This window comes from Brachypodium distachyon, chromosome 1, assembly GCF_000005505.3.
Source record: "Brachypodium distachyon strain Bd21 chromosome 1, Brachypodium_distachyon_v3.0, whole genome shotgun sequence".
Taxonomy (NCBI): Eukaryota; Viridiplantae; Streptophyta; class Magnoliopsida; order Poales; family Poaceae; genus Brachypodium; species Brachypodium distachyon.
This window is the reverse complement of record NC_016131.3, coordinates 32,401,494-32,427,733: the sequence shown is the minus strand read 5'-3', so window position 1 is coordinate 32,427,733 and position 26,240 is coordinate 32,401,494. Positions and strand designations below refer to the sequence as shown.

General features: G+C 44.8%; 3 protein-coding genes, 1 non-coding gene and 1 pseudogene across 4 annotated transcripts; 1 reads left to right on the top strand and 4 right to left on the bottom strand.

Moving 5' to 3' along the window:
• Nucleotides 1-158: 158 nt before the first annotated feature.
• LOC112270319 lies at nt 159-337 on the top strand (annotated as a pseudogene).
• A 4,436-nt stretch (nt 338-4,773) lies between these two features.
• On the bottom strand, nt 4,774-4,845 carry TRNAP-AGG. Its single transcript has one exon. It is a non-coding gene; the product is annotated as a tRNA-Pro (tRNA).
• Nucleotides 4,846-5,492: 647 nt separating this feature from the next.
• Nucleotides 5,493-6,598, bottom strand: LOC100841203 (protein MKS1). The gene has a single exon (XM_003563617.4). It carries the CDS (start codon nt 6,426-6,428, stop codon nt 5,799-5,801), a length of 630 nt encoding a protein of 209 aa, XP_003563665.1. The 5' UTR covers nt 6,429-6,598; the 3' UTR covers nt 5,493-5,798.
• A 12,003-nt stretch (nt 6,599-18,601) lies between these two features.
• LOC100840897 (DNA-directed RNA polymerase III subunit rpc6) lies at nt 18,602-20,473 on the bottom strand. The gene has a single exon (XM_003563616.4). The coding sequence runs from the start codon at nt 20,195-20,197 to the stop codon at nt 19,421-19,423; it is 777 nt and encodes a 258-aa protein (XP_003563664.1). The 5' UTR covers nt 20,198-20,473; the 3' UTR covers nt 18,602-19,420.
• Nucleotides 20,474-21,102: 629 nt separating this feature from the next.
• LOC100840599 (SPX domain-containing protein 1) lies at nt 21,103-24,591 on the bottom strand. The gene is made up of 3 exons (XM_003563615.4): nt 24,105-24,591; nt 23,867-23,999; nt 21,103-21,776 (listed from the first exon to the last, which is right to left on the bottom strand). The coding sequence occupies exons 1-3, from the start codon at nt 24,414-24,416 to the stop codon at nt 21,322-21,324; spliced, it is 900 nt and encodes a 299-aa protein (XP_003563663.1). The 5' UTR covers nt 24,417-24,591; the 3' UTR covers nt 21,103-21,321.
• Between the last annotated feature and the right edge of the window lie 1,649 nt (nt 24,592-26,240).

Below are 26,240 nucleotides of genomic sequence, written 5' to 3'. Positions count from 1 at the left end.
CCCAACTATGTATGGGCTCCATATAGACGACAGCCCAAATCAGAGGAACACAGAGCGTTGTGCTTCTGCCTGCCTCTGTTTAGTACCAAATCGCCCAGCTAAACTCATCGGTGGAGGAGAAACACTATATGAGGCGAGCCAGGGCCATCTGTCAAATCATACCCTTCTCGGCCTTTTGGGCTAAGATCAAGTGTAGTATCGATATGTGGACCATATGTCCACACCGATATTAAATTTATTTATTTTTTATGGCGGAGAGTCGGCAACAATAGCTTGCTATTGGGGCTCTCGTGTGTCGCCTGGTCGTTGCATTGCTGACCGGGCCGGCGCACCCCAACCAAATCTTCAATCAAAGCATTTCATTTGAAATCATGTTTACGTACATCTTTGATTAAAAGAGGTACTGCGGTGGAGAGTGCCGGTGGAGAAGATTCTGCAATTGATGTGAGATCATGCGCCACACCATTGACTTCCCTTGGGCTGAAGGAGATCTTCATGATATAAGATGCCAGGATTGCACAATCATCCAGAATTGCTGCAGCCATCGAGTAGTTCTGCCTCGGTTCATTCGTAGTTTGTATGACATCCAAATTATCTTTGGTATTGTTCACATGTGTCTTGTAAAATCGCTTCTCTTTGCGAAATGAAATCGTCCATTGTTGTTTAAGTGCCTCCAGTTAGATAAATAGTGGGTATTCGTGATGTCTGGAAGTTGAAGCCACCGAGAATTTATATTTTTTCGTGCTTCATGGCTTAAGTTGAATGTGCTAATTAAGTAGAAAGCTCAATGTGCTAATTAAGTAGAAACATGATACCTGTAACTTAGAACTACTTCAACATGTCAATATACTGCTGTGATGCACCACCTCGTTGTCCTATGTGGTTCATACCCAAGCAAGCGTGGGAGTTCGTTTCTAAGACAAAAAAAAAGGGGGATAATGGATACTATCAGACCAAGGCGGTTGGTTCAGTCTGTCGAGAAGAGCTAGTTGTTGTCGACCACAAGCAGATGCCGTTGACATCATACGTATCTGCGTTTTCTTCTTGCAACGGTCAGTAAAACTAAACATGTTACAGTAATTTCTCCGTTCAACAAAGGATGTCTCAAGTTTGTCAAAATTTGAATATATCTACTGATGGAAATATGAGCAATTTATCACAAGATTTAATAGATAAAAACAGTAAATAAAACATGTGGAATATTGCAACCATGAATGATTCGCGACAAGAATTAATCAACATGAATAGTGGGAAAAACATGACTAGATCAAACACAGTAGCCATGCAAGCATATGAACAAAACACGCAAGAACTAAACATACGAATTGCAGTATGGTCTCAAGTATGGGAAACAGTGATACGTACGGTGCAAAGGCGGAACCGTTTGTGTTTCCGTTGCCAGTCATGTTGATGCCGAGGATGTCGTCGACCTCTGGGAAGAAGTCGTCGTCTTGGAAGGAGTCGTCGGAGTCCAGTGCGTTGGCAGCGAAGAGGAAGAAGCCAGTAGTCGCGCGTAGCGCTCCCCAAAAACCTTATCGCCGTTCTCTTGTACAGGACTTGAAGAGGCGGGGTTTCGGAGGCCTACTGTCCCGACCTGCGGTGCACACTGCGAGACGGGATTGGGAAGAACGGAGCGGCACCGCAATGCTCTGGAACGAGAGGAGGCAGGAGTGATTTTTCGGTGTGTTTTCTGGAGAGGAGCGACCTTTCTTATATAGGCACAGCAGGCAGCCGAACAGGCAACAGAGGGAGGCGAAAACGAAGAGGCGATGCAATAAAAACCCACTGACAATTCGTTTCAGCCCGGCTGCAATAAAAACCCACTGACAAATTCGTTTCAGCTTCTGTGCAACCGTTTATTTTCCATACACGCGTGGCAAAAAGATAGAGAAGCTCTCGGCTCGAGGCATTCCCGCAACTCGCGGCACGCGCGCGTCGTGGCGGGCGGCGGAGGAGGAGGAGCGCGTAGAAGTTCTCTTCTTCTCATGCTCATACAACAAGTGGAGGAGCCTCCCTTTGGTGCAAACTCTCTTCAACTAGCAATATGGGACTAAAGTTTTGTCCCACCTCTTGACACACATGAATGGGTTAACATGGGCCGTAGGGATTTTTTCCAGGAATTTATTGGACTATAGATTAAATAATGGGTTGGGCCACATAAATTCCAACAATCCCCCACCAGATCCTAAAGGCACATAAGATTTGCCTATGATTCCAAAGCATTGTTTAATATACCGATGCTGTTAAGTTGAACTTCCACGTAGGACTTTATGTTACACTATGCAACTTGAACAGTGGACGGTGCCTTGAACTACAAGTTTTCTGCGAACCTAGTTTCACACAAAGCCTTGACCGATACTAGGCTACCGCAGGACTTCTCCGCGGGTGGAGCTTATGCGTCATACTCCGGGACCTTTCATGAGTTTATTAGAGAGCACCCTAACTCTCACGGACTGCGACGTTTAACAGTCAAGCTCATATAGGTGTGTTCTTCAAAACATGTTTTGCAGGACAACATCTCTGCTTGTAAAAGCCTCTTAGAACACATTAAGATAAATATCAACCTGCCATGCAAAATAGGTGAGCAAGAATTTATTTGCGCGAAGGTTTGCTTTTCTTTCCAACTCCAATTGGAATGAGTAAATAAATTGCTGCAATGGGTGATCCTCTATATCTAAGTAGAGACAACCCACTAACCTATTTCTCTCAACATGCAGCCTATCCACATCAGCCACCAATCATGTTAATGATTTGTGCCATGTCAGCAGCCCCATCATTCCCACGAGGCGCCCCAACTTGCCTGTGTTTCCGATAAAAAAAAACTTGGGTCCATCCATCCGTTAAACCATCCCAAGAAACAAATGTCATGTGTTCTCTTTCCTCCTCCCCCCTCTCTCTCTCTCTCTCTTCCGTTATCAATTAGCACGATCTTAAATAGTTACTCCGTATTAGAATGGAAATTAAGGGACGCACTAATTAAGGAACAAATGACCCTCTCTCTTCTGGTAGTATCAATTACCGAGTACACCGTAGTAGAATAGAAACAGTCGCACTAATCAAGGAACAAATGTCCTGTCGTTTCCATTCCTCCTCCCATTTGCCCTTCTCAATTTCCACTCAATAATAATTGTCCATGATGCTATATACTCCTCATGAGATAGCACGCTGCTGGCCGGTGGAGCACTGGCATGCTCGGGCTTCTTCGCCGAGCTTCACGCGTGGCGGCCCGTGCTGCAAGGTGCACGGAGGAGGATCTTCAAGCTCCGCGGCTCGCCGCCACATCCTGGACCTCTTCCTTGTGCGCCACCGCGGCGTTCCGGCCGCAGGTGCCATGATACCACAGCCGCAGCCCGGCGTCGCCTCGCCACACCCGTAGCAGGCGCCGAACGGCGTGCTGCTGCCGGGGCCCCCTTCCCGCCGCCCATGCCGCCGTTGTAGCGCTACGCGCCACCTCCGCCTCAACAGGCCACCGCGTAGGGGCAGGCGTCCGCCTCCCCAGGCCGCCTTCAGGCTACAACATCCAATAGCTAAATGGTGTTACTGAGTCAGCACGTCTGGAATGTTGGGTTTAGTCCCACATCGGAAATTGACTGTGGGGGAGCACAACATATAAGGTGGAGCAAACCTCACCTATTGGATCGGTCCTTTGGGTTGAGTTAGGCTCGAGGCCTTATATGTTGTGGGCTCCTGTGGACCTGAGCCGGTAAGGCATCAGCTCATGTATGAGTAGTTGGGCCGAGCCGCTGTGCGCTCTAACAATTGATATCAGAGCCTCGTGGTTGATCTCTTAGTAACGGGAGATCAAGACCCATGGTTGAAAAAAGAACTAACATCTCCAGATGACGGGGGAGCCCGTTCAGCCCGATGTGTGACGGGGGAGAATGTTGGATTTAGTCCCACATCGGAAATTGACTGTGGGGGAGCACAACATATAAGGTGGAGCAAACCTCACCTATTGGATCAGTCTTTTGGGTTGAGTTAGGCTCGAGGCCTTATATGTTGTGGGCTCCTGTGGACCTAGGCCGGTAAGGCATCAGCTCATGTATGAGTAGTTGGGCCGAGCCGCTGTGCGCTCTAACATGGAAAGCCTCATGGAAAGGAGAACGTCGGGGAGAGCGCCATTGTTTCTTCTCCTCCTCGCACTCAAGATTACAACAGCCAACATGCAACAGCTAAGCTCTTCTATTCCTAGAACAGTGGGAATGCAAATGGTGATGCAAGAATTATGAAGGCTTGGCAGGTTGAAAGAATGCTTCCCACTGCTAGCTGTGTTATTACTTCTCTGTGGCGAGTTTTGTAAGTTTAATGAGCTGCCATTGGTGTTTATGTACTCGGAATCAAGCACTGTTCGATCCTCTTTCTGGCATACCGTAAGCGAATATTGAAGCCAATGCTTAATTGCTTATTGAGATATTCTTTTGAATACTGCATCTCCATATTGACATCATTTTCTTATCCAGCTAATTTATTCCTATTTAGAATACAAATACATATTCATAGGATATGAATGCCATCTTAATACTGATTCTTTGTCAGTTAGTACTAAAGTGTATTTGTTTCACATTTCAAAATGTATTTGTTCAGGCATTTGCATATGAGTACAGATAAATTTGATGGTCTTTCTTTTTGCATATGAGTACAGATATTTTGTGCACCTTTTTTCAAGCTATTAATTAATAGAAAACAATAGTCCCGCAGCAACGTGCGAGTCAGTAGAGACAGTAGGAAGGTACCAAACGTAGCAGGCGGAATAAACAAAAAAGTCTAAAATTTGGGGCATTCCGAGAATTGAACTCGGGACCTCTCGCACCCTAAGCGAGAATCATACCACTAGACCAAATGCCCTTTGTTGTTGTAAATTAATATTGCAGATTACATATTCGGGCTTGAATGATCATCCATGCTAGGATCCTAATCATCTTAATTGGGTGTGGCAACGCAAGACTACTTCTGAAATATCCGCTGCAAGTGTTTTCAGACTTTGCAAGGTTTTTGTGATTCCTCAGATGATATAGAAAACTAGAATTAGACAAGCTATAAGACTGAATGCTCGTATAGGAAAGAAAACGTGCATTGCAATCTGTAGCTCCTAATATATAATCCTGTGAAAAAAAAGAAATATGTATCCGCTTAAACCTGTCAATTGTATGCCAATTCTGAGACATATATATAGCCATGGTGAGCAAGCTGTAGATGCCGCATCGCCAGTGGACCAAAACACGATCTGCTTGATTTCTTCGAGAGCTAGCATAAGTGGTTTGCATGTAACACGGGGAGCAGGATGATATTCTCCGTAGTAGTATAAACTGGAAAATGGAACAACAACACACAATCCACAGATGTATAGTGAATCAGCTAGGCCATTTCCAGCACACAGGATATGTTGCATATAGATCGATACTGTTAATTGAAGCGCGTAGGCTAGCTATTTCCAGTTAAGCAGCTGCTCCTGACAATTACAACTTGCGCGCACGCGCGCCAACTGAAACGAATGAACAAATAAATCAATTTCATATATCTCAAGGTCAAGGGTGCACCAGTTATTACAATTAATGTACAACAAGAACTGCAAAACAAGATCAAAATCAAGCACATGAACTCAATACCCGAATACCGTGATCGAAAACCTACGCCTATTTACAGCTTTGCCGAACCATCCAGGATCCACGCAGGGGATATTTTTGATTGATCATCATGTGAGAGGCTGAGAGCTATCGATGCGAGTTCACGCAGCAAAAACCCTAAAGCATACGTACGTACTCTTGAGTTCCCAGAATCCTGACCATGGATCCGATGAATCATTGGTGCTGAGAGGAGGATAGCGGGCCGAAGATGTCGAGGAAGCCCGAGGGCGAGGCGAGGCCCGGCGCACCGGGGCTCAGGAAATGGTCGCCGCCGCTGACGTGGTGCAGCCATGGGGAGACGAGGGAGGAGGCCCCCTCGCCCTTGAGCGCGCCGCCGCGGAGCGGGCTGAGGTCGCGGAACAGGAACCCCGACGCCGGCGACGGCACGGCCCACGACGACGGAGGCCCGGCCTGCTGCTGCTGCTGCTGCTGCCTCGTGGCCGTGACCGACACGGACACCGCCGGGCCGGGCCGGTTCAGGGCCCGCGCCTTCACGCGCACCGGCGGCGCGCCCTGCTTGCGGGCCGCCGCCGCCCTCGGGGAAGACGACGACGTCGAGGCCTGCTGCAGCCTGGCCTGATCGTCGCCGCCGTCGGGGCCGGTGAGCCGCTGCACGAGCGACATGAACTCGTGGGCCTCCACGTGGATCACCTTCGGGGACACCATGTAGATGATCACCGGCTTCCGATTCTGCGATGTCGACGGTGCCGACGGCGCCGGCTTGCCGATCTTCCGCGACGCGGCGTGCACGCCGAGGCCGCTGTGGCGCCGGACGTGATCGGCGTCGTAGCTCGCGGCGGCCATGGATGGAATGAACCCAAGGTGCGCAAGGATCGATGTGGATGGATAGCTACGCGCGCGGTGTTTATTGATGGATAGGTGCGACTTTTGAGAGCTGAGGCAGCTAGCAGATGGAGGAGACACGGAAGATTTGAAGGGGACAGCAAGAGGCTAAAACTCGACGGACCGGTTAGACGTGGGTTTTATAGCCGACGACAGCGTCCCGGCAGGGCCGGGGCTCTTCTTGACATATAGGTTAATTAACGCTTAAAATCGAATGAGACAAAGAAATTATAATGATACGGCGTGGCACGTGCCTGCAATTCCATCCCTTGTGGGTCGCACCGTCGTAGCCCCGGTTGTGCTAGCTGCATTAGTTGATGACGCCATCGATCTGCTTTTTTTTTACAGCTTGGAGAAACCCAATTGAAATGTAGCACTCCCGCAATTTTAAGACTAATATAAATATGATGTCTGGTAGCCACCAAGGGGTTCTTCTTCGAATTTTACTCTAGAAGAAACCCATTCGTAGTGCAACACCTCGACATTTTTACAACCAAAGTTGATTTTGGGTCGCCACAGCAGATCCTGCCCCCATATGACGATGCAACACCATCCTTTTGACAAATGCACATCCACCCCCTGGGCCCACCAGCAGCCGCAGGCAAGATTGAGCCGACGAAACAGAGCGGCGACCGGGCAAGCTAGCTAGCTCGAGAGCCCCGGGCCAACAAACCATCTAAAAACCATTTTAAAAACACAAGGCGCGCGACGGCCATCCGGCCCCTCCTCGCCTTAAAAGAATTAATGTGTGCGATTGTGTATGCATTTGGTGTCCACGTCGGCTGAGCGAGCGGACAGGAGAAGCGCCCGTCGGTATCGATATGGACGGAGACACGTACATGGTGCACTTCATCTCGCGCCATTGGCTGCCGGGGCCGGCAAAGTCAGCTCCCACACGCACATGGACACGACTAAGAGAGCTTCCTGCAGGGGCCGATATGTATGTATGTCGATCTAGCTGTGGCTAACTGCGCGGGGCGAAACATGTGTAGTTTTTGCAGCAGCCGGCCGGGGCGACGTGGCGTGAACTCTCGGTCGCCCGCAGGTTTTAATTAACGTAAACGTAGGTGCGTGTGCCCGGGTAATCGATCGGTGATCTAGCTGCTAGCGCGGATGGGGTCAAGCACACAATCTGGGACTGCGCGGCTAAGGACTGCTTGACGGACGGACGGAGGAGGACCGGACCGGAATAATATTTGAGGGCGATAGGACGACGAGGTGCATGCATGCACGCACGTTTAATTCCTGTGCTTGCCTGCGAGGCTGCCAAGACGGCAATTCAATAAGGTCCGTGCTATTAACTACCAGCAGGACGGAGCTCGGATATAGGATACAAGATACTTTCTTCGATCCATAATAAGTGTTTAGATTTAGTACAAAACTATTAGGGATCGGAACAGTACGAAACATTAGACATGCATGTTTTCTTGCACATGAAACGTAGGAGTACGTACGTACACGGGACATATGCCACAACCCCTGCAGAAAAGAAGCACGGGTAAAAACGTGTCATATGATGCGCCATCGATCGCTGAGTGATACTCCGTCAATTTAATCAACCCCGAAAGCACCTGACGGAAAGGAAAATCAGCTCGATCCAAAAGAGCAACGACGCTTTTTCAGTACCTTCGGAGCTGCTTCAGTCTGTACGCCAGGTGCACATGCAGCTGGACTACCCGGTGCCAGAAAGAAAGATCAATCAGCAGTTAGAAAAGGCGCAACGTATATCTCACGTCTTTTTCTCACGGGCCGCCGCCCCAGCAGCAGCACTTCTTCTTCCCGACTACCATCTTGAATCCTTGATATTGTAAGATAATTTATCGGGAGCAGGTACGAACACAGCGCGCAGCAGCGCCCTGTGTTTCGTTTCCTGAGCTTCGACGCCGTCACTTTCTCCCGGTTTGACAATGCAGGGGCAGCGCGGCAAGGCGTGAAGGCGTGACCTGATTCAGCAATCACCAAATCGCAGCAGCGTGCAAGAAAGCGCCATGCGTACATACGTACGTACGACAGGGAGGGGTAAGGACTGGCCGGGTCGCGGTGGTGTGTTGGCACGTTAATTAATTGATACGGAGTACTAGATTAGTATTATTTATTACCATTAATTATTAATCCACTTGTCCAGGGTTACTTCGGGGAAGATGTATGACGCTCTGAGGAAGGTGTCAAGGATCTTGCCTGCATGGTAGCTACCCTCTTTCCGGTTTTAGGAAGCTCCTGTTAGAATGAAATCTGTATCTTATTCCATTGATCGATGATTATATTTATAAAAGGGAAAGAGACACCAATACATGCATTAGTGTCCCAAGTTTTGGGCATTCGCGTCCCAATTTTTCCAAAATTGGGACACCAACAGTAACAACTTTAACTGCCTAATTAACTATTAATTAACTAATAATTAATCGTAATTGATCATAAATAATTATTCTCAACACTCCCCCTTGATCAATTTGCTCCGTTGATTTGTATATTCTTGAATCATCATGGAATCTTGTAGTCTTGTAATTTCCTCCAAAAACCCTGTGGGAAAAATATTAAGAAAATAATAATAATATTGATATGTTATGAAAACTCCTTTTAAAAACCCAATGGGAAAAATAAGGAGAAAATTGTATAACATATTTTGAATACTGTCACTTGATAATTCATGTCGAATTATGTGAATAATAAATATGTCTTGTATATTATCTATAAAAATCCCGGTGGGGAAAATAGAAAATATGACATATAATCTTATGTTATTATTGTCTCATTAAAAACATTTTATGAGAAACTAGTGAGTAAAACTCATAATAGGAAAAGAGTGCAATATAATGTTATGAACAGGTTAAATTCAGGTGAATACTCCCCTGATGCCTGCAAATTTTTAAGTCGTCGCATACCAATCCTGTATACACATTTTTGAAATGTGGAGTTGGGTAAGGACTTGGTGAACAAATCAGCGAGGTTATCACATGATTTGGTTTGCAAAATATTTATCTCCCTATTTTGTTGTAATTCATGAGGATAGAATAGTTTAGGTGCAATATGTTTAGTTATATAGCTTTTTATATAACCTGATTGCATCCGAGTAACACAAGCAAAATTATCCTCATAGATAATGGTTGGTGATTCAATCGAACCAATGCCACATGATTGTTGTATGTGGTTAATCACTCTGCGTAGCCATACACTTTCACGAGATGCTTCATATAAGGTTATTATTTCCGAATGATTTGTGGATGTAGCCACTAGAGTCTGTTTAGAAGACTTCCACGATATGGCTGTCCCACCGTGTAGGAACACGAAACCGGTCTGGGATCTGCATTGTGGGGATCAGATAAATAGCCAGCATCAGTGTATCTGATTATTTCAGAGTTTTGTTTTTCCTTTTGGAAATATAGACCTAGATCTTTAGTGCCTGGTAGGTAGCGAAAAATTTGCTTGACTCCTACCCAATGGCGTTTTGTTGGGGCTCCGCTGTGTCTAGCTAGTAAATTTACCACAAATGCAATATCCGGCCGGATGCAATTTGCTAGGTACATTAATGCTCCAATGGCACTAAGATATGGGAATTCAGATCCCAAAATTTCCTCTCCAGCACCTTTTGGTCTGAACGGATCTTTCTTTACGTCTAGAGATCGAACTACCATAGGTGTTTTGCATGGATAGGATTTGTCCATGTTAAATTTCTCTAAGATTTTTTGGATATATGTAGCTTGGTGAACCAATATTTCCGAAGGAAGGTGCTCAAGTTGTAAACCCAAGCAGAATTTGGTTTTACCCAAATCTTTCATTTCAAATTTCGTCATTAGATGATTACAAGCTTCATTTATATCCTGTTTGTTGCCAATGATGTTTAAATCATCAACATATACAGAGATAATGCAAAATCATGTTCTGTATTTCTTGATGAATACACATGGGCAGTCATCATTGTTAGAGTAACTCTTTTTAATGAGAAACTCACTTAGTCGATTGTACCACATTCTACCCGACTGTTTTAAACCATATAAAGAATTCAACTTTACACAGTACATGTTGCGTCTTCGTTAGTATTCGGAATTTGGATTCCATCGGGAACCTTCATGTAAATGTCCGAATCTAATGACTCATAAAGATATGCAGTCACGACGTCCGTCAACTGCATAGATAGACGATTTTGAACAGACAATGAGATTAAATATCGGAATGTAAATTCCACTCATAATCGGAAAATGTGTTTCATTGAAATCAATGCCGGGTATCTGCGTGAACCCTTGTGCTACTAGTCTCGCTTTATATCTCACCACCTCATTGTTTCCGTTCCTTTTCTATACAAAAACCCATTTGAATCCCACTGGGAAAACATTTGGAGGTGTAGGTATTACTTCTGTAAATACCTTCCTTTTATTGAGCGAGGCTATTTCTGCTTGAATTGCATTCTTCCATTTAGGCTAGTCGGAGCGTTTTTCACACTCAGCTATGGTTTTTGGATCATGATCATTTAGAAGGTTGTTTGCAATCTTAGTTGAGAAATAAGTGTCAACAAACGTAGTCTTTCTATTGTATATTTCTCCAGTGTCAAAGTAATTTGTGAAAATTTTGTTTACCTTTGGTGATTGTTCACGATTTCCCTATGCGGTTAAGTCCAGGTTTTCCGATGTCCCAGCATCAGTAATTGAGTGCAGTATTGAGCTGGGTTGTGGATGTTGTTTATCCACTGGGTGTATATTACTCAATTGATCTCGGTCAATCAAATGTTGACTCACATTTGTTGTTGTTGAAGGAGATTCAGAAAGTTTATTCTTCTGTTTTCTTTGCCGTGGTTCCTTCGTTTGTTCCTTTTGTTGCTTGCTTAAAGCTAGATCCTTTTTGATTGTCGTACCTCTTCCCCTCTTCGTTTGAACGGTAGGTGCAGGAGGTTGAGTAGTTTTTATTGGTACCTCCACTCTTTCGGGTACGTTATGTGCAGGATTACAGGATTTAGTTACAGCTTTCTAATCAACAAATGTGTCTGGTAGATTGTTTGCAATATGTTGCAAATTTATAATTTTCTGAACCTGTTGTTCAGTTTCTTGAGTACGTGGATCTGAGACGGAAATGCCTTAGACATTCCACTTGATTTCATGGCATTCTTGTTTTTGGTACTTTAATTCTCCCCCTAATGCCGGGAAATGATCCTCATTCAAAATACAATCAGCGTACCGGGCAGTGAATAGATCCCCTGTGCGAGGTTTTAGGTACTTGATAATTGACGGTGATTTGTACCCCACATAGATCCCCAATTTTCTATGTGGTCCCATTGATGTACGTTGTGGTGGTGAGATCGGTACGTATGTAGCGCAGCCGAATTTTCGCAGATGGGAAGCCGAATTTTCGCAGATGGGAAATACTTGGTGGATTTTCATGTACTAATTGAAGGGGAGAAGAGGTATGATATGCAGTTGGTCGCAATTGAATTAAATCAGTGGCATGTATAACTGCATGACCCCAACAAGTTGTTGGTAAATTACAATTCTGTAATAAAGATCTTGCAATAAACTTAATTCTCTTAATTAAAGATTCAGCCAAACCATTTTGTGTGTGGACATATGGGACTAAGTACTGAATTTCGATTCCTAATGCCATGCAATAATCATTGAAGGCGCGTGAGGAGAATTCAGCGGCATTGTCCATTCGAATTGTTTTAATTTGATGTTCTGGATAATGAGCTTTTAGTTTAATCACTTGGCTCATTATGTTTGCGAATGCATGGTTACGTGTGAAAAGTAGACACACATTAGACCATCTTGTAGATGTGTCGATTAAGACCATGAAATACCTAAATGGTCCAGACAATGGTTGGATTGTGCCACAAATATCTCCTTGAATTCGTTCAAGGAATTGGAGTGGTTCCGCTTGTATTTTAAGATAAGAAGGTCTTAAAATGAGCTTGCCTTGTGCACAAGCGGTGCATACAAAATCCTGAGATTTTGAGAATTTTGCTTTATTAATATTATGACCAACAGAATTATTAATAATTTTTCGTATCATCCCGATACCAGGGTGACCAAGGTGATCATGCCAAGTCTGGAATGTATTGACGTTCTGAAAAATTATTTTATACGCAACATGGGCTACAGGTTTTATGTATGTATAGTACAATCCGGACGATAAAGAAGGAATTTTTTCAAGAATTTGTTTGCCATATCCGTTACTTTTTGTAAATAGGAGAAATTCCTCATTGTTGTCATCGTGGGTTTCAATATGAATCCCATTTTGACGGATATCCCTATAACTTATTAGAGTACGAGTTGAATCGGGATACAATAAAGTGTCCTCGATTATTACTTGTGTACCCATAGGAAGTGTGATGATGGCACGTCCAGAGCCAACAATTAATGTATCGCGTCCAGCGATTGTCAAAATATTCCCTTGCGTTTTACTAAGGGTTTGAAAATATTTTGTTTCCCTAAGTATAGTATTTGTGGTGGCGCTGTCCACAAGGCAAAGTTCTTCGTCCATTTTGGATTGACTCCCGTAGAAAAATATATATGGAAAAGGAAGAATTTTAATATCTTTCTTAATAGATATATAGAATACATACAAATTTATTTATGTATTAAATTGATAATACAATATCGTAATTTACAATACATATGTCAAATATGTAGGTATCAAAGTGCTGATACAATAATGTAATATTACAATATAGATGACAACGGTCACTATAATTTATTTACAACAATACTTAGGAACGTAAATATAGAGAAAATCTATTTCAGAGATAGGTGAACTAATTTAGGTCTCCAAACATATCATTTGAAGTGAATTCAATGATCATGTTCTCCGTGCTCATTAGATCCTCAGACGATCGGATTGTCGGGTTGTTGATTGGTTCCTCCTTGATATCATGCGAACAACCGGCTTCCTTAAAATTGTCGGATTGGAAATTGAAGTGTGATTCAAATCTTGGTCCTTGATGAGCAGGTCGCTTGCGTCCTACGGATTGGAGGTACAGATCTACCAAATGACGAGGGGTGCGACGTTTCTTTGTAATATGCTTGTAGCACCCATATTTCTAACAAACTTTAGCTTTGTCGTATTGTGGTTTGAAAGTGCCTTTCCCCTTTTCCAGTACACGTAGCTTGTTTTTCTTGCCACCCTTTTGCTTGCCTTTGAAGTTGTTTGATCAATTAGTCGATTCATTCAACTTGTTGTTTTTCTGAAAATTAGCATGTACTTCAGGCAAAGGTGCAGCGCCTACAGGACGCTGATGATGGTTCCTCATTAGAAGTTCATCATGCTTTTCGGCTTGAAGTAAAACATGGATAAGATCAGAATATCTATTGAATTGGCGTGCACGATACTGTTGCTGGAGGATCCTATCAACCGGAAGCATAGTGGATAAGGTCTTCTCAATCTTTTCCGCTTCAGAAGGTTCCTTCTCGCAAAATTGCAACTTTGAACAAATTTTGTGAACGGCATGATTGAACTCTCCAATGGATTTAAAATCTCGTAGGCGTAGTTGACTCCATTCATGTGTGGTTTCAGGCAAAATCACGGCCTTCTGCTGTTCATATCTAGTTTGTAGGGCAAGCCATGGTGTGTATGGATCTTTTTCCATGAGATACTCTAATTTGAGATCAGCATGGATGTGGTTCCTTATAGTGTATAAGGCATTATATTTGTATAAATCTGCGATGGGCGGTTGTCCTTCTTGAGGAGGTTGTATGGTCGCTGAAAGACCGCGTGACGCAAGGCTCACTTTTACGTCCATTGCACAAGTTGGATAGTTTCGACCGTCGAGGGCAAGTTTCTCAAACTCTTTCCCGGTCATTTTGTCCTACATGGGGTTGAAAAACCATGTATTTTTTCAATTACTAGTTGGTAAAGCCAAAATATTGTGGTCATTGTTGTAATTAAATTGCAAGAAATTCATGAGATTTAATCGATGTTAAATTCATATAGTGTAGACCTCAAATAACACTTTGAAGATAATCAGCAATTATTGGTATAGATCTCTCAGCTCTACGCGGAAAATTCGCTGCTTTCAATAAGGTGTATGTTCTCACGGAACATTCAACGCCATGTAGCATTTTATCGTTATTAAAAGACCGTAGCACCTTGTGTTATTTTTTAATTTAATATTGGAAGAGCACGTTGAAGGTAGTCATTGTGTGTATTCGATACAATGTAGATCTCTCAGCACTACGCGAAATAATTCGTTGCTTTCAATAAGGTGTATGTTCCCACGAAACATTTAACGCCATGTAGCATTTTACCGTTATTGAAAGTCAATAGTACCTTGTGTTTCGCATATATTAAATTGAGGTAGTCACATGGTGATAGTTTTTGCTTATCACTAATGGAGATTTCTCTTGAATCAAGTCTAATTTGGACATTTTTGATTCCTTTTTGGGACTTAATCGTTGAAGCAAACTCTCAAATATGCAAGAAATAAATATCTCAATTGCAAGATGTAAATATCACATGTAATAGGGGATGTATATCATACAAACACATTGAACACGACAATATTTACATTGACATTTACATAGGAATATGTCTTTTAATAGGAATGTATCTTAAAACCATTGGAATCTAAATAAATATAAGTTCAGGGACCTATATGTATGTAAAATACTACTATTAAATAGATATAAGAATCAAATCGCAAATAGCCGGAATTATCCGGACTTTTCCGCAAAATGGCCGTAGCCAGTGGAAGGAGGGCGCGGGCATGGGCCTGGGCCTCGGCGGCCTTTCGGCCGTCCCAGGTCGGGCCGAGGGAGAGGGGGCGTAGGCGGTTAAGGGGCGGGGGGGGGGGGGCGTTTAGGGTTAGGGTTACCCCGCCCCGCCGCCGCCGTTTCTTCCCTCAAACCCCGCTGCCGTCATGCCGCTGTCGCCGCTACGCCCCCGCCACCGCGTCGCCGACGCAGTTAGATGGATGGGGACCCCTCCTCGTTGGAGGAGGAGAGGTCGAGGGCCTTCGGGTCCCACCCGCCGGCGGCTGTAGCGGCGCGGTTGGCGGCCATGGCGGCCGCGAATTTCTTGAGGAGGCGCCGGGCGTCCGGGTGGACGGCGTCTTCGTCGTTGGCGGCTGGGGGAGCGAGGTCGGCGGCCGGGCGTCCACGGCCGGAGGTGCGGCGGTGACGGCCGGAGGCTCATCTTCGGCGACCGGCGCGTGAGGAGTCGGGGAGGGAAGGGTCGGCGCCGTGCCGTCCCTCACCGGGCACGGCCCGAACCCATGGACGGCAGTAGAGGGGCGCGGGCGGTGGAGGCGCTAGGGCGATGACGAAGTCGTCCTCCTCGCCGAGCATGGGCGGCGCCGGCCCCTACATCAACCATTCCATGGAGGGCATGTACTCCGGGGAGCCGGCGGCGCAGGATCCGACGGTGCGAAGGCCGGTGTCGCGGATGCCGGCGTGGCGGAGGCTGGTGGCGCGGGAACCGCCGGCGCAGTATGGCCCTGGCGTGGGCGTCGGCCACCCGCGTGGCTCCGGCTGCGGGGTGCCCACCGGCGACGCGAGGCCCACTGGCGGCGTGGGGCCCACCGGCGACGGTAAGTACCGGAGAGGGAGACTGGAGCCCCTCCTCCTTGATCGTGATCGCCTCACCGAAGAGAGAAGAAGCCATCCAACTTGCTGGTGGAATCTCTCGCTTTTGGAATCCTAACCCTCGCCACTACAAATCAAACTTCTAGCAATTGCTAGCAAAATAAATAGGTGCATATGCCAAGAAAAGTCCTTACCGTGCCAAGGGGTCTTCAAGAAGACAAGAATAATTCAGCAATGTATTTGCATATAATTCAAAACCTAGCACGCATCGGCGAGGAACCTGCATGCGGATTGGGATGAACAAACAATTGACCTCAGTGAATTTTCCTAATTATCATCGTCACTAGCTAAGATATACTAGGTTTCATTAAGACAAGACTTTTGTTATGGTTCATATGATACTCCCTCTGTTCCATAATATAAGACGTCTACGCATTTTGAGGTCCAACTTTGATCATCAATTAGACTAACAAAATTTGGATTATATGTTATAAAAATTATACCACTAGATTCATATCTGAAAGAAGTTTTCGACGGTATAATTTTTATATTACATAATTCACATTTTGTTGGTCTAATTGGTGGTCAAAGCAAAATCTTGAAATTCGTGCCTGCCTTGTATTATGGAACAGAGGGAGTACAAAATCTACCAATGAGTAACTTGAAAACTAATCTGGTGATATCAATTTCATATCAGGTAAACTACGTATTAACAAAGTACTTTTAGGTCAATACATTACATTATATTTTGAAACAGAGAAATTAAAAAGCTCATAAAAACCACCAAGAAAACCAACTTAAATACATCCAAGCAACGTTAACTCATATTGCTCGTAAAAAAAGAGCATGATGTCGGTCACACAAAGAAGTTTGCCCGGATATGTTTTTTATGTGTCGCAAAACAAGGCTCAGTCATCCACTGAAGATAAATGATGCTGCCTGTTATCTCAAAAAAAAAGGTAAAAGCAAGCTGGAAAGCAATTGTAGCTTCCCCTGGAGTACAAGCGATGTACAGTTTGGAACTGACAGTGGTTCCTCTCGAAACCAACGTATTACAACAGCAGACTGCGATAAGAGAATAGCAGCTGGAAATGAAACTCATTAAGCCTTGACCTTGCATTTCTGTATGGATGGGGCTTCAGATGAAGCGGATACATCTTGGGCGATACGAGTAAAGCAAATGATTGCAAAGATAATACAGCTACCGTACATATAAAGCAAATGGCCAGCACAAATAATAAAAGTTGATCCGGGTCAACTCCCATATCCCTGGACAAGATAATACTGTCGGCATGTCAGGGATGTAGAACTTATCTCACTCTTAAGTCAGTCTTATATTAGTTAGATTTGGCTTAGCGAACAGGTGGCAGACTGCCAGCAGTCGAACGGAAAATACAGTTTTTTTACCACAACGGAAACTACAGTTTATTGTGAAATCATATCAGGCGTAAGCTGAAAAGAACAGACAACCAACCACACCTTGTTTTTCACAATAATAAGTACTTAACCATGTGCATGCATTATATAATTTGCTGAGATTTATCCTAACATAGCCTGTGTGAAGAACGTTCAGTTTGTTTTCTCAGTTCTGGTTTGCAACAAGGAATTGAAGAAAAAAGATTATACCAGGGTAGCTTATAAAAACAGTTTTGAACTCTCAATACATTATCTCCAATGAGTTGACAAAGGATTGAGGAGGCTCTATAAAATTATTGTTGAAAACAATAATAGAGGAACAGAAATACAAGAAATCTCTAGAGGACCTGGTACACAACTCCACTAATTTTCAATCTTAAAGGATGGCAATTAATGCAGTTTGAGGTCAACTAATATTACAGTATATAAACCTCACCGTCCTCCACGTATTTTTTTTTTCAAACTAGGGGCTTATTCTCTCCGAGTCTTCACCAATGAAACAGTCATTTTGAACGCCTTTCAAAATATGATGATAGATGCAGGTATAATTTAGATTTGGCTTAGCCAACAGGTTGCAGACTGCTAGCATAGACATTTCATATTTGGGTTAAAACTGAATTAAGACCTGACAGGACCATCTCATTCCATGAGTTATCTCGTAAGATTCTTCCTATTTGCATACACAATTTTATCAGGATGCACGAACCAAACATTAGGTTTGTAACAAAAACAAAAAGGCGAGAAGAATTACTTGAAATTCCGTGTCCGTGCTGTGAACATGTAAACTTTGTGCTCAATATAGTGTTACCTTGTTCATTACTACCTCTAAGTTCTTTAGCCTTCCAAAAAGGCCTTCATAGTATAAAAGCCCATTAACAGATTCGCTAAGCCAGTGTAAATGTCTATAGTTGCGATATGATCAGAGGTTCACATTAAGGAAACTTGAGCTTCAATCTTGTATACTCATTGACAGTTTCACCCGGTCAAGCAAAACAATAGTGCCACAAGCAAGCACCAAAATTGAGACCTTAAATTAATAGAAGCAGACAATGAATTGAACATGTTATTCAGAGTTCGACTGAGGGTAAGAATCATAAACAGGATAAGAAGCTGACAATGCGGAAGGAAAATGAGACAAGTAGTTAGACGGCAGATACATACTACATGGCCATCAATTTATGGACTGTCATAGTATCTTATTAATAACACAATTCATAGTACCCTAAGGCATTTGGTATGGCATGTTGATATTGATAAAAGAAGGGCCAGAAAGGGCTTCAGGAAGTGCACAAATAATAAAGTTCTAAAAACAATAGGTACCTATTACTCCCTCCGTCCCATATTAATTGTCAAAATATTATATGTATCTAGACGCTTTTTAGGCATAGATACATTCATATTTGGACAAATTTGACAGTTAATATGGGACGGAGGGAGTACATCATATATATACAACACCTGCACTATAAGAACAGAACACTACCACAACTATAAGGCAGTTGTGAGTTGTGACAAATCATATTTCACTTGAAGATTACAATTCAGATGCTATAGAATTTTCCCATGGTGGATAATGCTTTGTTGCGCATATTGGGATTGTCAACTGCAGTACTGCACCTTTTTGAGAAGCTACACTGAGCACTTGACAAAAAAATTGTACATTTTAAGATAACAAGTGGCATAGACTAAAACTATGACAAAATTGAGAAACAACAAGCAAAAGTGTGTTTCATTTGCTAAGCTTGGCAATAATGGACTCTAGGTAGTCTAATTTGTTCTGATAATCATAGAAATATGTTGAATAATCTAATTTTTTCTACCGGTAGCAACTTCTCGGGTATTTAGTTAGTAAATACTTTAATAAGGAAATGCACCTGACAGCTGACATGCCTATCCTGTCCTAGACCACACAGCACAACACCATGCTATCAGAACTGCAGCGATCCCACAAGTTCATACCAATGCCAATTGAGCAATCTAAAGCTTGATTCACCAATCCATCCCAGCACAATCTGCATGCAGAAGATGGTTCACAACCTAGAAGTCCATCTGCAGCCACTTCTTGTAGTAGACACAGGTGGTCGGCGAGATGACCCCATCCGGCGAGCATTCATCAATCCTGGGGCAAACCCCACATGGGATCCCCTCAATCATGCCACCCTGGGGAGCGCCGCCCCTCCGGTAGCACACCCTCCCAGACCTGACAGCGCTGAACTCTCCCTCCCCAGTGCTCCTGCACTCCTCAAGGACCCTGTCGAGCGCCATGGTCTTTAGGATGTCCCTGATCTGGTCGATCATGTACCCTGCCCTGGGGTCTTCCCTCTCGACGCCCTTGTGGACCATGTCTGGGGTGGCAGCGCCGAGCCTGTCTATCTGGTCGAGGCACCTGCGGCGCACGGCAGCGACAGCCTCGGTATCGAGCTGGCCATTGTGATACCAGGTGCCGCCGGTGATCTCCGGGGCGGGCTCCATGCGGGAGTCCATGAAGACCTTCTTCCCTCGGTGGCGGACGTCCGTGACCTCCTTGAGGATTCCCCGCTGGACGAGGGCGCGGGTGAGCTTGGTGACGGTGGGGGCGGCCAGCTGCATCGAGTGCCGGAGATCCTGGCTCCAGATGCCCTTGTTGCCCGCCGCGTAGACGCGCTTGTAGACCTCGCGCTCGGGGCCCGGGAGGTTGTTGAGGATGGCGGCGGAGATAGGTGGGATCTCCTGGGCTGCGGCGGGGGGATCGGAGGGCGGGGGGACGATGGCCTTGACGTCCGGTGGGGGAGGCTTGCCCGAGGACGGCTCCAGCGGGCGCTTGCGCGGCGGCATAGCGGAAGCCGATGAGGAGCGGGCGGCGGAGGGTGCGGAAGGAGCAAATGGGGGCAGCGGGGGCAAGAAGAGGACGAGTTGGCCGATTGATCTGAGAAATCAGAACTGAAGTGTGGCTTGGCCGCCGGGGGAGAGGAAGGAGATGTCGCCGGCGCGACGGCGTCTAGGGTTTTTCGTCGAGGTCGAGAGAATTGGGGGAGAATTGAGGGTGCTGCCGCCTCTCTATCCCCTATCTCTCTGCCACGAGCGAAGCAGCGAACGGGACGGGGCCGAGAGAGAGCTACCCAGTCAGAAAGAGGCAGAGGCTATGGGGCTGGGCCTGGGCCGGGAGCAACTCTACGAAGGATGCTACTCCAATAAGGAAGCCAGATGGCACTCGTCAGCCCAATTACACGAGTCTTTGCTTCCAGGAGGTTTTCTTCGTATTCTAAAAAAAACAAAAAAAGGAGGTTTTCTTCGTCTTTTGTTTTTTTTGAAACTAGGTTTTCTTCGTCTTAGAACGCCGCTTTGGACGCTTACTCCACAGAATATAGCCTAGCTTGCTGTCAAAAAAACAAAAACAAAAAGAAAAAGAAAAAAGAGTATAGCCTAGCTTAAGTTTAAGTTATGATACCACACCCCAAACCAAGATGACAGTATGAATTTGGTCTTCAGAAGAGTAATGATCTGAAATTACGTCCCGTTTCTCAGCTGTAATATCAAAGCAGATCCAGACACCTCTCTACAGCTAGGATCTATCTACAGCCCAGCGATATAATACTCTCCCTCATTTCATAAACCCTTTGGTTTTCTTTTGCAACAAGCAAAGATAATTTCTATGAAGAAACAAGTTCTTTTTAGGCAGGCAAGAAACAAGATAAACCAGACCAAAGAATGTAAAAAATACATGATTTAATTCAGTGTAGTGAATAAAACCAAATTTGCTCAGTTTGATGATCATGATGGCATTATGTGATTTAACAATGTACATTGAATATTTCCACCATTTTACAGCTGTTAGGGATCCTCGAATTTTACAAATTACTGAATATGTGACGGGGAGAGTGAGATCCCAGTCCCATCTCCAGCAAACACGAAGATTAAGGTCGTTACGAGTAAGAGGCGTGTGTCGTGTGCTCATCTTGTCATTTGGCAGCCTGCTCAATCACAGACATCTTCTTCCACCTTTCCTGCTCCTCTGGTGCATTGCTTCCCTGAAGAGGCGGCAAGGAGAATGCACTGACAGTCGAGCTTTTGCTCCGGATCTCTTTCAGAGATCTAAGCGCCGCGACCGTGCTTTTCATGTACATGCTCTCCATGAACTCGATCTCGTCAAGCTCTGGAATGCAGCCGCTGTTAACCAAGGAAGAACTGGGGTTTGACAACTTGTCCTCGCTGTTAGTATTTTCTTGTCCATCTTCACTTGATACAAATGGTTTGTTTGACGGTAGTAGCTGGTCAAGCATGGCCTCACATTCCTTGACAAGCTGGTACAGGAGGTCAGTAGTGAAGAAAGGCTGAAGTAGCACATTCTGGATGAAGGGCAGACGGATCAGGGCCCCAGTTCTCTTGTCATACTTCTTGAGAATCTTGACCAGTCCTATAAAGAGAACAGGGAAATAGGAATTGCGAATTATGAAAATTCTAAACAATCTGGATGCATGGAAGGTTAGGCATGGAGCATTATTACATAGCATTGTTACATACTTACATGAGTCAGACTATAAATTATACCCACAGTGAAATCTACAGAACATGAGATATACAGCAAATATGCACCTTTGACAAAGTGTACTTTTGTGTGTTGCTAACGATTGAAACAGCAGTCATAAGTAATTTATTGTGCCCCTTCACAAGGGAACCTGACTAAAGGCGCCAGTAGCCGTGGGGCAACAAAGATGATGAACGGATAGTTTCAAACTGTCATACGGCACTAGAATGGCGGTGCCAGGACTCTTACCCTGTGGTGTGAAAAACATGATTATCTATAAACTTTACCTAGTTTTCTGTTATTCTAGATGAATTTACGCTTGTATTTGATGATATTGCTAAAGGGCTGTGAGATCAGTTGACCACACAGATCACAGAAATAAACAGACCAGCACGACTAGTAAAAAGATGGCAACAAGCACAGATGGTGAAACGGTCTGGTTAAAGTATACAAGAACCAAGCATCCGGAAGTAAAACATACACAGCTTGTCATAATCCAAGACAACAAAACTTCAGAACGGATACGCTTTTTAAGTGTCAAGATTACAATCAGCAAGTGAACTAAACCTTGAGAAAGTGCCCAGGCTTCACTAGTTGACTTTCCCAGATTTTTTTTAAGCGACTCTATTGATAAATGCAGAGGGTGCCTCAGAAACAAATGTTTGCAGACTCATGCTTGATACTAAAACAGATGCTTCTTGATGTGTTTAGTCAACTTGGATCAAATGGTTCCCAACCACAACGAAATTTGAACCCTGACATTATCCATCCTAGTCAGGCAACAACTTTAGACAAATAGTGTATCTGCAGAGAACATCAGAACAAACTAGCTTTGTGCTTTTTCAACATTTGATAGCTCATAAAAGCATGGTTCTTCGTCTGATTGTGGGTTTCATCAACTTTCAAGCTGCACCTTTTGATTTGGTTTTTGATTGCTTGTTCTTATTTGTTGTCCTTTACGATGTTTCCCCAGCATTGTATCTTGTTGGCTCGCCATTTTGGGACTTTATTATTAAAGTAAAGCCAGGCATTGTGCCTTTTTTGTCTAAAACAGTAACCTCAAGTTCACTAGAGCTGGCAAAAATATGACTTTACAAAAAAAATCTTCCCATAGAGCCAGCAATATTGACAAAGAGGAAACAAGATTAACGTTACAGAGCTAGTTTGTTTATTCTGAACAGCGGATAATCTAGTGCATAATACCACATCACAGCTTGAAAGCGTGTGACTATGTTAATTCTGAACCCAACAATATCTTAATGTGAATTGGGAAAACACCATATTACGATGCTGATATGCAAACTGGACTCTTGAAAAACAAAACTTATTTTCTCTCATTTCTTTTACAATTTTATACTGTCTAGTGTCTACAACCTCTGAATGAATGGTTAATGGATGCCGATACTCAACACTTGACAGCAAGCCAAACAAAATTAAATTTACGCCTAAAGATGTACAACCTCTTAGGGCTATTTCAACTAGCAGGGAAAAGGTTCAAAATAAACAAAATATCTGCACCCACGCAAGAAATCACTAGTTTGCCGCTAGAAATCAAATTGCTTAAGTATCATGCGCAGACAATTTCGCAGCAATCATTCATATTCGTCAATAGTCAGGACAATGACGTGTGTGATTTCAATCCATTCTCCTTGAAAGCGACACAAGTGCTCCACTCACTAGCAAGCAAGGCATGGCTGCCTGGAGAGGGCATGGCAAGTCGCCCTTATCTTGACCTATGTTCACAGAAGCTCACTCTTAGCTCCTCCGTTTTGCGATGCGTGCTAAAATACTTGATTACCCAAATTTCAGCCATTTCCCTACTCCCTTCCCAAACATGGAAACACAACAGGCACAAATCATCATTCCCAAAGGACATAAGTAGCAACTAGCAACACATCCTTAAAGTATTAATTTTGCAACGGCATAACAACTAGAGGCAATATGATGCAGCAGTAGTGGGAAGTGCGCGCTCGACTCACCAGTGTAGTTGAGGGCGCTGTAATTCTCGAGCAGCACCATCTCGCCGTGGAAATCGACGATCTCCTTGTGCACTCGCAGCAGTTCCTCCCTGGACTCCATCCCGGCCGCCCTCGCCACCCTGTCCTGCAACTCCTGCACCGTCCCATCCACTATACCAATCAGATCAAAGAACTCCACCAATAACAAAGGAAAAAAGGAAAAACAAATGAAGAACTGTACGAGCTAGTGGCTAGGCACCTTCTGGCGGATGATGTACTCCTCCTCTTTCTCGACGAAGAAGGAATTGAACTTGTCGAGCTCGGCCTCTAGGAGCCGCATGAACTCGGCCTCCTCCGGCGTCATCGCCGGTGCCGGCGCCGGCGCGGCGTCATCGCCATCCGCGGCGGCTTCAGCGACGCGGGCGCGCTTGGCCTGCCGCTCCTCCTCCCCTCCGGCGCCGATGCCGATGAGCTTGAGCCGCTTCTTGAGGTCCTTGTAGGACAGGAACTTGTCGCGCCACTCCGGCAGCGTCTCCACGATCTGGCTGCTCAGGCTCTTGCCGAACTTCATCCGGCCAGACTGACAGAGGATTATGTGGCTCGATCTCCAATGGGCAATGGCGAGGGGAACGAAGAAGGATGTAGGGATTGTGCTGGAGGTCCTGCGGCGGGGGCGATGAAATAGAGGGGAAAGGGAAGAGGGGGGAGAGAGGATATGCGGAGAGGGGGAAGGGCAAGAACGGAATATTCGCGAGCGGGAGGATATTATTTTGCGGTGTGCGGCAGTGGATTATTATTCCTTTCTCGAGTTTCCGCTTTTTCTGAACGCTGATCGGATGACTATCGCCTATCGCTTATCAAACCTCTCTGTCCGAATCTACTGTAGCCTTACGTCCACCACCACCGAAAACATGGCAAGAGCGTGTCCAATGAAAGTTGATTTGTATACTAGAGGTGATTAATTAAACACCTGTACTATACAACACAAACACCAGTGCTTAGACAAAACTTGGTTTTTTATGCAAGCACCTCTCTAAGCACCGTGCATTGAACATGCTCTAATGCGCTTGCGCACGGCTCAAGCCTAAGGGCATGTACAAAGGTAGAGACACCCAGCCATCTATAATGTTTTGTATGTGATTTACAGACAATTTTACAGATAGTATATACAATAGTCTGTCTATACATTGTCTAAAAAATCTCTACTAAAAATTATAGACATGAGACATATAATGGTAAATAATCTGTCTATAAGTTGTCTATTAGATTGTCTGTAGAACTACAGACAGACTGTTGTCTTTTTTCAATTTCTTTCCTCCACCTCAACAAAACTACCTCTTATAGACACCTAAATCAGCCCCATTGTACATGCCATAACCTATCCTCACCTGCCCTGCCAAGGATCTAGGCTAGACCACCATTATTCTCCACAATTTATGCCCAATTCAAAAAAAGTTGCAATGATCGAGACAACATTCACGCATTTTGATTTTGATGTGTTGCTCAGTACTGTCGGTTAGGGAGACTTCTCACGAATTCCACGCGTCGATCAACTACCCTCACGACACACCGACACGTAACTTCCGACACGGGTGGCATCTTCCATAACAAGGCTTTGGATCTCTGATGTCCAGTTCTTTGTAGCAATATTAGCTCGTGGCATCTTTTCAAAAGTTCGTGCTTGCGAAATTGGTGGCAAAGACAATAACATTCAGGGTGGCGCATGTCGAAGTTGGGGACATGGTTGAGACTAACCAGCAAGCTTTTCCAGCACGTGACGAGAAAGCTCCTCATGCTCAAATTGCCTCCAGCAACGTTAAAATTGGATATCACGCACAATGTTAAAATTTGGATATCGCACATGCCTTTACCTTCATGTCCTAGACATTACTCTTCAAGGTGTTGCAATGAAATGGGTTTGGCCAGCACAATTGGAAATGGGATGTGACTACTTTTGATGACAAACACGACAATGATAGTGGGCTATGAAAGAAATGCTAAGGAGTGCTACTAGGATGTAGTGGAGTTCTACCAACACGTAACTAGGAAATATACAAGCAAGAATAACATCCAAATCCTAAAGCCGAAGGATTGTTTGGCTTCTCCTTGCTCCACGGAGGTGGGTGTTTTTTTTTTCTTTTCGTTCGCGGGTTGTTTTTCCGTCCGGTTGACTGCGTGTTGCTTTCCGTCCTTGAATGACTACGGGGCCTGGCTGATGTGGATGGACTCCTGTCAGCGATTAGTGTGTGGTGGGATCTCTGGTGGATGCATGTGGGTGGTGGGGTTTGGTCGGTTAGTGGCCCGCTGGCAATGTGTGTGTACGGAGCGGTGGGTTGGTCAGGTTGCTGTGCGCGTGCGATATTGCCGGCCGGTGTGCATGCAGGAGGACGCGTGG